Below are 15,690 nucleotides of genomic sequence, written 5' to 3' on the forward strand. Positions count from 1 at the left end.
TAAACTATGCTAATTTGGAGGCCTGCCAAGCTCGCAGTGTTCATTTAAACACATCCCTCTAGACACTGAAGTATTTTGATCTGTGTCTGTTTAACTCCTTAAGCCCTGTGCTGACACTATTAACCCTTCACCATCTAAAAACTAATTGTATTTTGCTAAGAGTGTTTTGAAGTAAACACTGAAGAAATATTTACGGGCAAAGAAGATACAAGTGGTCTCCTAAGACTCGATCTGCCAAAGCAACCAGCTGACTTAGCAGCAGGAGTTGAGAGCGATCTTACAGCTCACAGAAAGGAGCTGGAGCATCTCAAGCCTGCCTCCGCCGGAGCAGTGAGCCTCCCAGGCCTGAATTCAACAGGGCAGGATGTTAAGACGCATTGCTGGAACAAAGCTGAGTTCAAAGTTGTGAGTCTTGCCAACGTAAAGACCGCAGAATCTGGCACGCATCGTGTACTCAACCAAAACAGTCCTGCTTATAAACTAGAAATGCAATTCATGGTGGAATTGAATCACCATCAATAACAAGTGAGAGATTTGAAAATACATATTTCATAGGAGGGCTCTGCTGTATTTCTAAACCAGTGCTTAACTCTATTTCTTTTTAAATTGAATAATACAAAGTAAATCACTATCATCAGTTTACAAAACAGCAGTAGTTCTAAACATGCTGATACTGTACAAGTAGATATTTTACATTCGACAGTAAGTGATTTTAGCAGGACAGCAGACAGGTCTATGCTATCATTTGCTCATGAGAATCTGATCTGAGTGTTAAGAGCTACTTAAATTTGCCCATAACTATATATCAAATATGCTTCCCTATGCTCATTTTTCCTTTTGATTGCAAGGATATAACAGACAGGGAGTGTCAAGCAAACTCCCTTGAATGACTCTTCTGGGCATGTGGAACCTTGTGCTGGAGCAGAATAGCGTTCTCACTAAATCTTAGCGAGACAAGTCAGCCAATCAAATAAATAGAACAAACCAGCAACAAGGAGCTACCAAGTCTGGGCTATGGACAGAATAAATGGGTGGAGAAGACAGAATAAAGATGGAATTATAAAAGAAATGGAGATAAAAGCTTGGGATAATCAGGAAAAACGCAGTCAAACCATGTTTCTCACTTCTGGTCAGCTCAGCTCTATCACCTGTGAGCTAATCATTTGGATCACGAAGCAAGCAGGCCGTGGTTACAGAAAACGCCAAAAGCAGCTCCATGTGTGCCAGCACGGATCCAGTAACAGTTCAGTAGTTTTGTCAAACAAAACTGAGCTCTCTGGACTTACTTGATGGCGAGGTAGGTGCCGGTGGCGGGCAGGGGACAAGGATGACGACGCTGCCACCAGTCACCGTCACATTCAACTAGCTCTTTTGGTCTCTTCTTCGCCAGTATGCATTCATTTCATGTTTTGGGGGCTAACTTTACAGGCAGTTTTTTATTATCTGTATGTTTTTGCCTTATGTAGGCAATTCCAACTAGCCACGAGCTCAAGTAACTGGAAGTTGAGCAGGTATGTTAGAATGGGTTATATTATTTTAAAAAAGCTGACAAAACCCCCAAACAACTTGAGGTCTCAACAATATGACAAGAGCATGCTGAAGGGGAATTATTTTTCAACAGTTTAATGACATTGCTGAATCTCTGCAAATGAAAAGACTTTGTTTTGGTTTTCACATATAAACGCAAGGAGAGGGAGTTAAGTGGTATTTTCCCTGTTCGTCAGTTGCTTACAGTTCAATACTGGCACTATTTGCCTTTGAGACTAAACCTGGAAAGTAAATGGATTTAGCAATTTAACATCTAAATTAGGCAGCAAGACAGAAAAAATGTTTTTACTTTTTCCTCAATGAATAGCATACTATACTATTAATCATATGAGAATTAGAAAAGCTTTGCAGAGATTAGTGACAACATGCCAGGCAGACTACATTAAAAGGCTCTGATCCACTGAGTCAGCTGTGAAAAAGCCAGGTAAACACTTTAGAAGAGAACTATTGGAGTGTTTATCCTCGCAATAAAAGCTTAGATGAGGGCTTCCATTATAGCTGATTTACAGCTAGGCGCTTCAGAAGGAATACCTGTTCTTTCACAGTGTTTATAAAGCGTGGAATCGAGCGAGGTATTTACTCAGCAACAGAATGAACACTCCTCAGAAATAAGGATTTAGGGAATGTTTATCCTACAGCTGACAACAATGAGAGTCTCAAAGGTTTCACATATGTAAAGAGAATAGAGAAAAAAAAGTCAGATACTTTTTTCCTGTGAAAGAGAAGTGATCTCCTGGTATTTAATTTTTAAAATAAAGACGACAGCTATTTCATTTTTATAAACATTTCTGAAAATGACTTGTATGTTCTAATCAGTTTAAAACACAATTCCCCCTCAGATGGCTTATAGCCCTGAGCCCTACTATTCTGAGATGTTCTTGTGGCACTGATATAATTCAGTGAAAAAGGCAACGCTTGGATCTACTCACCCATTTTCCAAGGGCAGGAGGATGTATGTGACCGAGTAACACATAAGAAATGGATTTGTATTTCACTCTCTGACAACTGGTAATGTCCCAAATACCAAAATTTTAAAAGAGAGAAAACATTTAGAGGAATGACTCCTAAAAAACCACAGTGACAGGTAACTAACTCTTGAGATGATTAAAAATAAATAAATTAACATTAAGAGCTATAAACTGACCAAAGGGTAGTTCATCCAGACATGTCATTATAAGAGTATGGAAAATTATTCAGTTCGCTACAAAAATAAAACTCCTTGAACACAAATGAGGAACTTAATGGCTGACATCAATATGCACTACTAAGATACTGATACATGCAGTATTAAGAAACATGACGTTAAGGAAAAATAATCACATTATCACTTCAACAGGAAAGGTAGAAAAGAAGCATTTTTCAGCTGACTAATCATGGAAAGTGTTACTCTTAATGTGCAAGAGACACTCACAAAGATTAGGGGCTGCATAGGCATTTGGACAGAATCAAAGATTGTTTTGGAAAGCTGGAGAATACAAGTGGAAAATGTAGGGAAAATACCAGTAGGATCCTAAGGGTGGTGGCAGAAACCGAATGGGACCATCCTCCAGTCCAACCTCCTGCCCAAAACAGGGTCAACATCAGACTGATTCCTCAGGACCTCGTCCAGTGTCTGGGAATATCTCCAAGGATGGAGACGCCACATCCTCTCTGGGCAATGCGGAAACAGCCAGGTCTTACTGACAGACAGGTAGATTTGAGGCAAGTCTCAAAGACCGAAAAACTGCTTGAGTTTGGAGGAATCAGAGCAAACAAAGAAAAAAACGAACACGAAAGTGAGCATGATAGCTTTTGATGGACTGCATCGAGCCTTCAGTGAAGTCAGGTGAAGTTACAAACTCTGACACACTTTGTTTTAGTCTCGTATGTTTGTATTTATCTTAGGTACTTTAAGGACATTAAGATGAACTGAAGGAGAGCATTGGTTAAGCAAGTCTATGGTTTATGAAATGTGAAAAAAAAGTGAGCTGTTAAAATTTTTGTTGATACTTTTCTCAGCAGAATATCAGGAATTCCACCAAATAAAAGTTTTCTAGCAAAACATCAATGTTCCTTAAAATTAATAATTCTTCATGATTAGACTCACAGATACCTAAACCACAAGTTTAAAGCTAAAATTGGAAATACATACTTTTCTCACTCCTCCTCCCCACCTTAACTGAGAGATCTAACACTTTCTGAGAGGGGAAAATAAACATAACACACAAAAGCTGAAGCTTACATAGCTTTTACATTTTCTTCTCTTTCTTTTACATGAATTCAAACTGCGTTTCAAAGAGATGGTTAAAGCAAACTTGGTATGCTAGTGAATTATCAAAATTAATATATCCAGTAGCTCAAATGGAGGAGATGTAATGTGGAGAGATAACGGAGACCAGGAACAGGGCTTGCTAAACTGGTGGCTGTCAGTCAAGCTAACACGCGGTACGCTATATCCATTTCTAAACCATCAACAGGCAGACTCCCAGCAGAGCCAGCCTATAGGCAGAACTGCTGTACCATCATTACAGGTGACAAAGCACTCAAAAGATCTGGGAGAAGACGGATTTCAGCATTATATAATAAAATGACCTGAATACTTCTTTACTACTGTTGCTTAGCTCTTCACTACCCATTTTCTCTCTAAGAGTGGTTTCCCTCTTGCAGCAAAAACTGCTGAATGTGTTTAACATAGCAAATGCTTTGTGAGTCTCGGTGCATTCATGCATTCCTATGGGGCCTGACTGACACTCGGCGGTAATGAGAAACACCAGCTATTATGGAGTAACATCTATACACACTAATGTTATATGCTCCTATTTTTTTTTTCCTTAATAACCACCCTAATCAATAAATACTACTGTAAGGTTTTGAACAGCTTCTCAGTCAACAAACTATATAAATGCACATCATTCCTAGGCGATCAGAATGTAACTGCATGATTTATTTTTTCTTCCCCCAAATGCTCAGTCTCCTCCTCCATATTCCAAATGACTTTAGCTACCAGCCCCCACTGCCCCCAAACCCCAGATGTTTGGACAGTCATCTGGTTAAAAAGCATAAATTAAACCGTGCAAAAGAATGAAATGAACTGCAATCAGACTGCTGTATTTTTATTGTTACTTCAAGTATGCTTCTGCTGCACTGATTCTCCTCTAAAGTGTATTCAGGAAATACTGAATAACTAGTTTCTTTTTTCCACAGATACTTTTAAATTTCTCAAATCATATCACAGCTGTGCAGAACAAGCATTATTTATACGACAGCTATGTTGATCAAATAAAAACAAAACCCCACAGATTCCTGTACACATATTAATACATTTTACTGCTGAATAACAAATGCATGAATTTTCAGTACAGTCCTAGTGGAGGCACATTAATAATTTTAACATTAACATAAATTTAAATCTGGCTTGTAAGAAAAGACAATTTCAAAATACTGTCTGTAAAAACCTACAGGTTATATGTTTGAAAGAATTTAGCTCCATTAACTGAGAGAGTCACATTCTTAAAATGTTCAAAAGCCAGCATCTTCCATTGTCACTTGATATTAATTTTTTAAGATACAAATTAATGTGCTTCTCTGAAAATGCTAGATACCTAAATACTTGAATTCTTTCTTTAGCCAAGTGTAAGTAATTCTTACCTACTGCAGTAAGTCCTTCAGATATTGAGGTAAGGATATAGATTAGGACGCGAGGTTCTAAACTGGTAATGAAACTCATGTGATCTTGGGTCAAACACTCCAGAAGTGGGTAATAAGACTGGCTTAGTTTTCGATATTGCTGAAAAAAAAAGAGTACACATTCATAGTAAATACAAATATTATCATCGACTAATATTAACAACATTAACAGATGACAGAAGAGTGATCCTATAGTTTTTATGATGCAATAAATTCTAATTTAGCCATTAAATCAAAATACTTATAGAGACAAAATATTTTCTTGTCCTCGGTAGATTTCAACTTTTCAAATTTACCATAGGATATAAACTCACCATTAATTTAGAATAAGCTCAGGATAATACAGTAACGCTATCATGCTTTGACATTCTACACAGACAGCTATCAGTCTAGTAAAAGCAGTATAGCGTTCTGTCCCGGGTGTCAGTTTGACAGGATTACGGCCTGTACCTTACCTTCTGCAGGAAATCTTATTAAGATTTATCACAGATTTCCCCAAATCATCTCAGAGATGGACTTTTTTTCGTGCTTAACTGAGGTCCTGTAACAGGACTTGCGCAGGCAAAGGCACTTGCTTGAACCCATTGGCCCAATCAGCATCTTACTCTTAAGGACTCTTATTTAGGGCATTTACTGTTGGATGGCTAGGAACGTGCCAAATACGCACACTTTACTATACAACCCATACACTGATTTTAATTGAGAGCAACTTTTCAGTTCCAAGGACTTTCTTTATGTGGCAAGCATAAATCTGGGTATTAACCACCTTTAGCTATCCCAAATTTGTCCCTTCCTGCAAGAAAATGACAGTTCTGAACTAAAGTGTCATGAAGAAAATGTCACAGTTCAAATTTTGCGCAAGATCTGTCGTTTTCCCACAGAGAAGTGGGAACACGGTGTACTTCAAAATTAAAGTTTTAAATTTTATGGGGAATACACAGCGACAATTTACAGACTGAAACTAATTGCAGAGTGGTTGAATATGGGAGGATGTTTACAGGGCATGCAGGCAATCTAAATGGGTTTGCAAGTACAGAAAGGAACAAAATTTTGCATTTCTCTCCTTCACGACAAGCCTAGTGAAAATTCTGGAAAAGCTCCCATTTCACATGGCAGGTCTGTCATACCTGTATTTTAGACGTTCCTATAGAAATAAATTCAAGTGGTTGAACTGAAAACTGCATTTGAGCTGTTCTAGATCCCTCTGTCTCATTATAACAATACAAAGCCTGTGGTGGTGTTATTTCATATTTCACGTAAAGACTCCCAAGATGAGTAATTGCTTACTAGCAAGTCACTGTGGGATACTGAAAGCAGCATTTTGACAAAGGCCTGAAGTACATTGTCAAAGTGGTTGTCCCCGTACAACTTGAAGACGCCAAAGCTGACATAATTTCCACATAAGGCAGATTTGAGTGCAGAGTAACAGATGGAAATGCCCTTGAGTTTCAACGGATAAACCTGATCTTTTGACAAAGTCCCAAGAGAGAGGATCTGATTACCTGTTTTCATAAAAAGAAAGAAAGAAAGAAACTTATATAAGCAGCTGCAAATCTAAAATATTTTGATGGCACTATCTAAACTTATTTTTTGTCTTTATTTTCATTAGTATTTGGAAGAAAAATTGTTTCTGCATTTGATGTAAAAGATCTGTTACGTAAGCATGACTAGAGCTTAAAAGCCACCAAGGAATTAGTATGCAAAATTTAAAATATAAGCTATGGAATTCCTGTCAGTGATGTACAGCCAGACCATGACTGGGTCTATCAGCATGAATTCCTTAATCTGAACAGAGTTGCAACACATGGTTTTATCGTTTCTCATGCTGCAGCAAAGCCTGGTTTTGATCCATTACCATGACGGTCTCTTGGGACGGTTGCTGATGTATACACACACTAAATATATCCCTCAGAAAACAAATACGTCCATTACAAAAGCCTCTATTTTACCAGTCACAGATGGCAACAACTTTTTAATTAAAATCCGTGTTTATAATGTAAAAATAACAGCTAACTGTAAATATTTGCTGTTCCTATTAACAGGCAATAGTGACTTTTGGATCCACTGTGCAGCAGCGTAGCAGATCCCGCTGCAATCCTCTGTACAAATCTAATTATTCACAAGGCCTCATTACCAAGTTTTCTAAGTATCTTGTAATAATTTAATGCTCATCTTCACAGCACCCCAGAGTTAATTTGTCTTCATGACAAATTTTTTTTAACCTGAAGTAATTAATGAAAGTGAGCTAAAACAGTAGAATGAACACAGCAAAGCTTAAGTACTTCAGTGCCTTACTAGGTTGATCCCATCTGATGTTGACCTTGGCAAGCTTGGCCTGCACAAAAACCAAGTGCCAGGTCTTCACTCTGTTACTATGGATCATTCTTGGTAATTTTAACTAGAGGAAAAGAACACAAAACTGTACATTTTATAAAGTATTCCTACAAATAAAAGCACGATAGTCTACTGATCAGATGCTTTCAGTGTCTAACCTAGTTGTCATGGCTATGATGACAACTCGGCTCAAGGAGCAACGAGTGAACTGGACATTACCTATTCACAATTCCAAACACTGCCAGTTGAGAGAGGTAGTTAGGACAACTCAGTTTCACTTTTATAATAGCCAATTCAGAAATGCCCCTGAAAACTTGCCTGAGATGACACAGATCTGATGGATTGCGTAGCATTATTTACTACATATTGAGGCCTCATACTACACTGAGTCTGTCTCTGCACAGCTCTCCTTTCTACTCATACAAATCTCCATCCGCAAATCATATACCTGCCTTATTTTAATTCTTTCTCTTAATGCTATTGATTACTGACAATGAGGAATTTATATCACATATTTTGAAAAAAGAGGGGGAACACCCAACGCATGGACGTATCACCCATTTGGTAACATTTGATGCAAAGAGGGAAAGGCATAAGTTACTGTTTAAAACATTAATGTTGTTCACCACTCCTAGCAAGTACAAAGCAATTTATCCATCAGGTTGTAAAGGAAAAGTAGATTTACAAAAAAAGACGGGGAGCGCTATCAGGGCTTGCTTAGAAGAAGTAACTGGGGTCTGTAAGAAGCTGGAGTGGCATCACTAGAATTATGGAAGGGAGGAGAAGAATCAAATATTTGTCTAGGAAAGATGGTCACTTACAATCAAAAGCAAGCCCTCTTAATTAAAAAAAATAATTTTATGAATGAAAATACAGAATGGTTTTGATACTGTCAATGGTCATATGAGCACCTCTACTACCCCGAACGCTGTAGTCGTGAACACAGTGTAACTGGGGAAGAGGGTACAATTCCAGTGACTGCTACTGCATAGAAATTAATTCCAAATGGTGTTAAATCTCTGTTATACTAAAAATGACCAGTATCCAAAAGATCCTCTCTGAAAAGTAAAACACAGCAGAAAAAGAAGAACGTCTTCTAGTGCACCTGGATATTCATTTATTGCAATACTTTACATTACTGAGAAATTACATTTACATAAAATTAAAGATAAACTCCATTTAGCCTCCCACAGTGCCCCATTTAAGATATCCCAGCCAGGTCATCTTAATTAGCATTAATCTTTTTGACAAGACCTAGTCTTGTTACTGAGAAGATCAGTGAATTTCAAATTCTGTGGAAAAAAAAAATAAATTAAGTACAAAATTCTGTCTGTGAGATAAAGTGGGAAGGCGCACACTATTTTTGAAAGCCACTATGTGAAAAGCATACGATTCTTAGGGCAAAAACAGGACAGAAAGGTAAGTGTGCTGTAAGCTAACCTTACCTGGTCTTCTCCACCATTACATTCTCTGTAGAAAATCTCTGCTTTAATAACACAAATATGTATCTGGCTTCAGAAATAAGCAAAGACAAAGTTCTGGATCCAAGAAAGCAACAGCCTTGAGTTTATAGCTGAGCTTTCCAAGCGTGACATCGCGCAATCCTAGGTCCTTGAAGTACTCAGTGTAATATGCAACAACAGATGGAAAGAGCTTAGTAGTTGTCAACAAGGCAATTATGTACTTAATATGGAAATTAATTGGAAGTCAATGGAAAGAACGGAGGAGGAAAGAAGTTAGAAAAACCCCAGGAATCCCTTAGCCTGGGAACACGAATTCTAGGAGGTATCCACTAGTGCTGATCTTCTATCATTTTTATTACTTCACCAAAAAATCACCCTATAATTAAAACTTTAAATCCACTGATCAGCATAAAGCATTCGATATAGGAAGGCACAAGCCCCACTCCCTCACACTGCCTCACCCCGAGCAGGCGTGCCAGAAGCGGAATTCGGCGCCTACCCCTTCTAATGAAAACACTGAGAAGAATTTGGGTCTAGTGCAAGATTAAAAGCTGCTTTTTGCAAGTGGACAGAGTCCACAGAGAACTGTTCTCTGTTCATGGACTCATTTTAAAAGGGCCTAAGAGTGGGAACAGCCGATTTCAAATTAGCAGCAGAGGTGAAAGACCACACGGTGCCTGTTACCAATGCCCCAAGCCATCAGCCTATGATTCAAGGGATGCAGTGCTAGAACAAAGACTAGTGTTTTAGCATTAGTTATTGAAAAAAATATGAAGTACGGTGCTATGCCTGACTAGATAAAAAAAGAATGATCCACTTGTAACATTTAGCAGGAGCTTCAGGGGAATATTTTTACACACCATGGATACTACTGAACATAAACTAATTTACTGAGGTACTTGGAATCAGGTCAAGAACAACTCCTCAGCTACTGAGGATATGCTTACATTTATAATCCCTGTAGTGGAGGACCAAAATACAATTTTATAAACTCCCATTGTTAAAAGAAACAATTCAAAGAAATTAAATCAACAGAAAAGTGACACTTTGACATGCTGAATTTAAAAATTGTGTTTGAAATTCATGGCTCCTGTCAAAATGGAAACTCTGTAGAGGCTAATCAGTGAAGTTTCAGTGTTACTACCGAGTTAAGAATCAAATGAAAAAAAAAATCCAACTTGCACCAATTTCTTCTTAATGTGGGAGAAATTGTATCACACAATCTTAAAATATACCGACTTCCAAAATTCTCAATAATTTCCTTTAATACAACTTTTTGCCCTGCATTTGGCAGTGATGTCACTTACAAAAAATGATAAACTTCTGAGCCTCAGAGGCGATACAAAATTCTGACAGGAATAAGAAAAAGATTGTTAAAGATATTGGGCGAAACTGCCTGGTAGGAAATGAGGGCTTGAATTTGGCTGACAATTTAAGCATTTCATTACTGAACGACTCCTTAGTCCATAAACAAAGGAGCTGGAAGAAAAAAGCGTGTGTATGCAGAGGGGGACTACGACGCCAGCAAAAACCCAAAGTGGGATGCTCTGACCGAAGATAACATCACCATGCCTCAGAATCCCACAGGCAATATGCACCAGAGCTCTTTGCACAGCTCATTCCCTCACTCCCTCCTAGATGCGGGAGCATGTCAGGACAGGCAGCTTCCCTTTCAGTTCTCCTCCTTAATTGCTTTTACAGTAGAAGCTATAATACAAAAATGATTACTTTATGGCTGAGTTTCATTTAAGCAGGGCTTGTTCTAGATTTCAGTCCAATAAGTGCTATGTATAATAATACAACTAAATCATGTTTTAACATGTGTGAATTAGATGAAGATAAAAAAAGACTTTGGTGAGATTAAACAAAGGTTGTGAAAATTTATCACGTTTATAGAGAAAAAGTGTTTTTTGCCTTTTCCCCTTTCCTATTTTTATTATTCACCACTGCCCCATAAAGATGGTTTTGAATGTATGCTTTCCAGGCATTCAGAATGCTAGGGCAGTATAAAGAAGTGGCCATATATAGAAAATGAAAGGAAAACATGAATCATAAAGATGAGAGTGAGCTTCAAAAACTAATTTTTTAAAGCTTCCACAACAACAAAACATGCATAAAACCTCTCAAATCAGCACAACGAGCACGCATAGCGCCAAGACAAATTTGCCAAAAGAAGCCGATGATGAAATCTGAGTCAGTAATGAAGAGCAATATATTCTGGAACCACTACCACAAGAGAGAGGAGAGCAGACCAACGGCAACCGGGCCAGGGAGCACTCCACTTTTAAGCTAAGAGGCTGATTAAAAATACCTGTTCTACAGCAAGAATCGCTTCAACCAAAATTTTGAAGAACTGTTACCTTACGAAGTTGCTGGCACTGAATGGATTACCACACTAAGTTTTGAAATACATGTTCGAGAAGCAATTTAAAGCTCATTCGAAATAATTGTGTCTGGCTACTGGAAAATGTGGTAAAATTTAATCCACATCCAAATGCTACCTGGGCTGTGAGAACAGGAAATTGTTTTGTGCTACTGTGGCTAACCTCATCGCTGACCTTGAGCCGTAACTGCTACAACAGCTGAAAGCGGAAGCAAAATTAAAAACTTACATCAAAGTATATCATGACAGAATGTAGATAAATAAAAACAGCATATTGAAAATATTATTTTTATGTCAGTCTCCTATAATGAAAGGGAAGAGGTTTACTAAAATATAAAGAAACCACAAACCAAAAATAGATGGTCCCAAGATGCAGTGAAACATTATTCCTGTACAACTGGGAGTTCAAAAACACATAGCAAGGGGACTTGTACGTACAGAATTAAAAGTGAAATATATTGGGGATGAAGAATGGCGGACTACGCTATTCCAACTCCTTTCAATTTTCTCCTCTCAGTTGTTTATTTTAAATCACTCTATCACTCACTCAGGCTGGCTCTAGCCATAATGGACAAGACACAGCACCCCTTGCCAAGCAGCTGCAGAGACCTAACAAGGATAATTGACTATCTGAGTGCTTTTTGCATCCTACGCCAGGCTTTACATCTTTTGAACATATAGCATTTGTAAAGACATCTTAGAATTGTCTTCAGCACTGTATCAGCATCAGTGATAAATGAGCAGAAGGACAGGACACACTGGTACTATCCTAATCGCAAAGCTGGATCTTAAGCAGAATTGAGCACTCGCTGAGGTACTAATTTTAAAAAATAAAAAGAATTCATATTTTAAATTTTATTCAGTGACAACTGAAGATGCTTAGCATATCTTAAAAACAGGCATTTGGGATTTTTTTCTGCTTTGCACTCAAACATATGAAATCACTATACGCCAGTCTAGAGGAGAAAAGAGTATATGTTTTAGTCCAGAATTAAAGAGATTTCAGCATCCATACTCACAAGTGTTCACATACATTCACACTCCAGAAATGCAGTTCTACCCTTTTCTTCCCCTTTTTATTTTTAGCCCAAGCACAGGTCTCACAGAACACATAGATAGTAAACAGAGGTACCATTCAGACATAAATGGACATCACAAACTCTGGCAAAATTTAAGATGGAAGGAAAGCGAGACGCTAGGTTACCAAATGTTTGTTTCAAAGTTATTCCCATGTCAACAACAGTACAGGGTTTACACAAAACAAATCCACATATGCATTCTAGATGATTTTCATCACCTGAAGAAGGTAATATATGCAAAGGATCTGTGCGTTATCCAAAACTGCTTTGATCAGTGTAGTCCAGATGTAGGAAAAATCAACATTATGTCAATAATCACCAGGGCACTGTGCTCTGATGTTGGTGAGAAGAATCACCTGATGCCACCTCGCTTCAGTTACTGATTCCTTGCCTAAGTCTTGACAGGACAGAGATGTATTTCAGATCACATTTTTATGTACCTAGAGGTTTATATAGCAAGACGACTCCCGGTGGACCTAAGCCGTAACTGGAAATTTTCGTGTTTAACTTGGTGCAGGTGAAATTTCTGAAAATAATACTTGTACTAGCATTTTCTGTATATCATTACATATGAGATACATATGAGAGCGACAAAGGAAAAATCCTGTTCTAAAACAAATTTTGTATTTCACTTATCAATGGAAGTATAATACAATTAAGCCGTATTTTCATTTATTGCTTGTACATTATATTCTTCTAAGAAAGAGAAGCAACCAGGCTAGGCTACACTGTCTGCAGGAGAGGGACCAAGTCTTTCCCTGGGGAGCTGCTGAGCTATGGGAAGGAAACTCTCACTGTCCAGGCCGCGGCAAGGAGGAGAGGTGAGAGGTAACACGCAGAGTTGGAAGCCTGGTGTTCAGCCAGGGATTGCCAAGAGGAGCACTCACAGCCAGGTCTCCAGGTGATGGAAAGAAGAACTTCTCAAGGATGAGAGGAGGTTGGGCAGAGTTTATGGCAACCCACTCGGTCAATGGATTAACTGAAACCAAGACTGAAAGGATCTTCCCACAAGGACAGTGTGATGAAAGGAAGAGATGTTTGCTTCTATTTTTTTCCCCTCTGTCTCATGTCATCACTTTGTGTTTCTCTTAGTTTAAAAACGCAATTATTATAGTATAGATTTCAATCAAATCTATCTTGAGTTTCAAGTGTCTTTTTGACCAACTCTGAGGAGCTCACTATGAGCTGCAGGCTCAAGAGGTTTGGCTGACTGGGTAAGATAAAGGAGCATATACTGTCTGTTGTCATCTCTTGACATTTACTGCGTGTCTTCTGGTTTTTTCTCCAATGCTTCAGCCATAAAATCATGCTGAATATGAGAATCTCAACTATTTTCAGGATTTTAGGTTACTTGAAGTAATGGTACAGCAGAAAACGTGAAAACTGAACCCAAGGATTAGAAGGCATGTACGTATTCATTCTTTTAACTGAATCACACAATTTTTCAGAATGTGGGGCTGGAAACATTGCTCAAGAACACCAAAGTGAATTTTATGATCATCACTTGTTTACTTGTTTATTTCTCCCCAGATGTCTGCCATGATTACATACGCTTAACAGACAAATACACTTAAAAAAAGTCCTAGAGCATTATGGATTAAAGTTTTCCTTAAAAGCACAATTTAGGTATTAAGATTTTCAGGAAGGCATTTGAAATGAATGCAAAATCCCTTAATATCAATATTTTTATAGGAATTTGTATGTTGAAAAGATCATACCTAACTAAAGTAATGAATCCTGACAACACATTTCCAGAAGAGTTATATCTTTCTGTACACTGGAATGGATATCTCATAAACTAGTAATTGGCGATAAAAGCTAAAAATGTTAACAGTAATTATTCAAAGCTGATTAATTGTAGTATCTTGAAATACTTATAGTGGGCAGTAAAACCTTCCCAGACTGTAAGCCAGTGACCACTTCAGAAATAGCTGTAGCAGTTTGAAATAGCGCTGATGTAGGACGTTTATTACAGTGCCCACAGCTGAGCGACGGCGACGGTCAGGCCAGTGCTGCCCATCTGTGCCAGTGCAGAGCCAGCTGGATTATTTGACATCTCTGCTCCGAGTGGCCGATTCATCTGACTGCACGGGGAGGTCTTTCATGGTGACTCTGCAGTGAGTCCAGTCCCAGAATAAATACTGGCAATCACTCACAGAAAAGAAAACCTCAACAATTCCTCTAAATGTCACACCTCAGTAGTGCGAAGGTCACTGATGTGACCCCTTCAGACACTGATGATAATATGGATGTGTTTTAAAAGCAAAATGAAAAAAACCAAAAAACCAACACATATTGAGTGGAGGCTTTCTTCCACATCTACGTCTTTCCTCCACTTTTAGTTGATAGGCGATTTTAAATTTTTCTTTAGGAGGACGTTAAGAACAGTTCTCCTCTTAAACCTGTGTTGAGTAAAATGTCATCCTTCCACAGGAAAACAGTTATGAAAGACAAGTGTGAGAGAAAGCTCTTCTGGTCATTTCATTGCTTTCTATGGCACACATCTCCAGATAGATGCCACACTTCCCTAAGTATCTTTCCCATAATTTAAGAAAAAGAGCGACAGGTGTTTGGACACAGGCTTCAACAAGCTCTACGGCTCCACTGCCTAGTTTTAAATCTTAAATCTGCACTGTCCTGAAATTTCCTTTTATGTTGCATAATTAAATTCTGGCATGAGCCAGAAAATGTTGTCTGGTCCTTACGTGCAAGAGCTACCAATACTTTAGGGCTGAGAATTTTATGAACTTCCCATACAGACCATAAAAGCTGCAACTGAAAGCAAAAAGTTTCTTGACAAAGTGTTTTTTAGGCATGAATTAGGAATAAGGCAGGTTGAAACCAGCTAGTGTGATTTACTCAGCAAGGTTTAGAATCTTGATGCCAACAACTGAGATGAATGGATGCCCAACAATACCGTATGTTTTTCATAAGTGCAGAAAGGATGGTAAAGGCTGATTGAAATAAAAAAAAAATAAAAAGGAAAATATAACTGCAATAGGATCAGGTACCATAGGACAAGTAGGGTTGAAGCATCATCATGACTATACTTTTTTTTTTTTTTTAAATCATCAAAAGAAAGCTTACAGCAATTAAGTACAAAGGCTAACAGAAATTGAGTAGTGAAATCTAAAAGTTTACCTTTTATCTTTTCATACATGGAAAACCTTATTTTTATTTTGCTTCATCGTTCTAACAAATTTACGTAAGAACATAG

General features: G+C 38.0%; 1 protein-coding gene across 1 annotated transcript in view; it reads right to left on the bottom strand.

The window, feature by feature from the left end:
• Positions 1–15,690, bottom strand: part of RANBP17 (RAN binding protein 17) — a 163,292-nt gene that overhangs the window by 27,229 nt on the left and 120,373 nt on the right. The window contains exons 23-24 of the mRNA XM_087760196.1: positions 6,502–6,716; positions 5,176–5,314 (exon numbers count right to left, since the gene is read on the bottom strand). Of these exons, the coding sequence (XP_087616322.1) occupies positions 5,176–5,314; positions 6,502–6,716 (354 nt within the window). The remainder of the gene's footprint in view (positions 1–5,175; positions 5,315–6,501; positions 6,717–15,690) is intronic.

The sequence above is a fragment of the Nipponia nippon genome, unplaced genomic scaffold, assembly GCF_047370975.1.
Source record: "Nipponia nippon isolate SJK-2023a ecotype South Korea unplaced genomic scaffold, ASM4737097v1 scaffold_21, whole genome shotgun sequence".
NCBI classification, from domain to species: Eukaryota; Metazoa; Chordata; class Aves; order Pelecaniformes; family Threskiornithidae; genus Nipponia; species Nipponia nippon.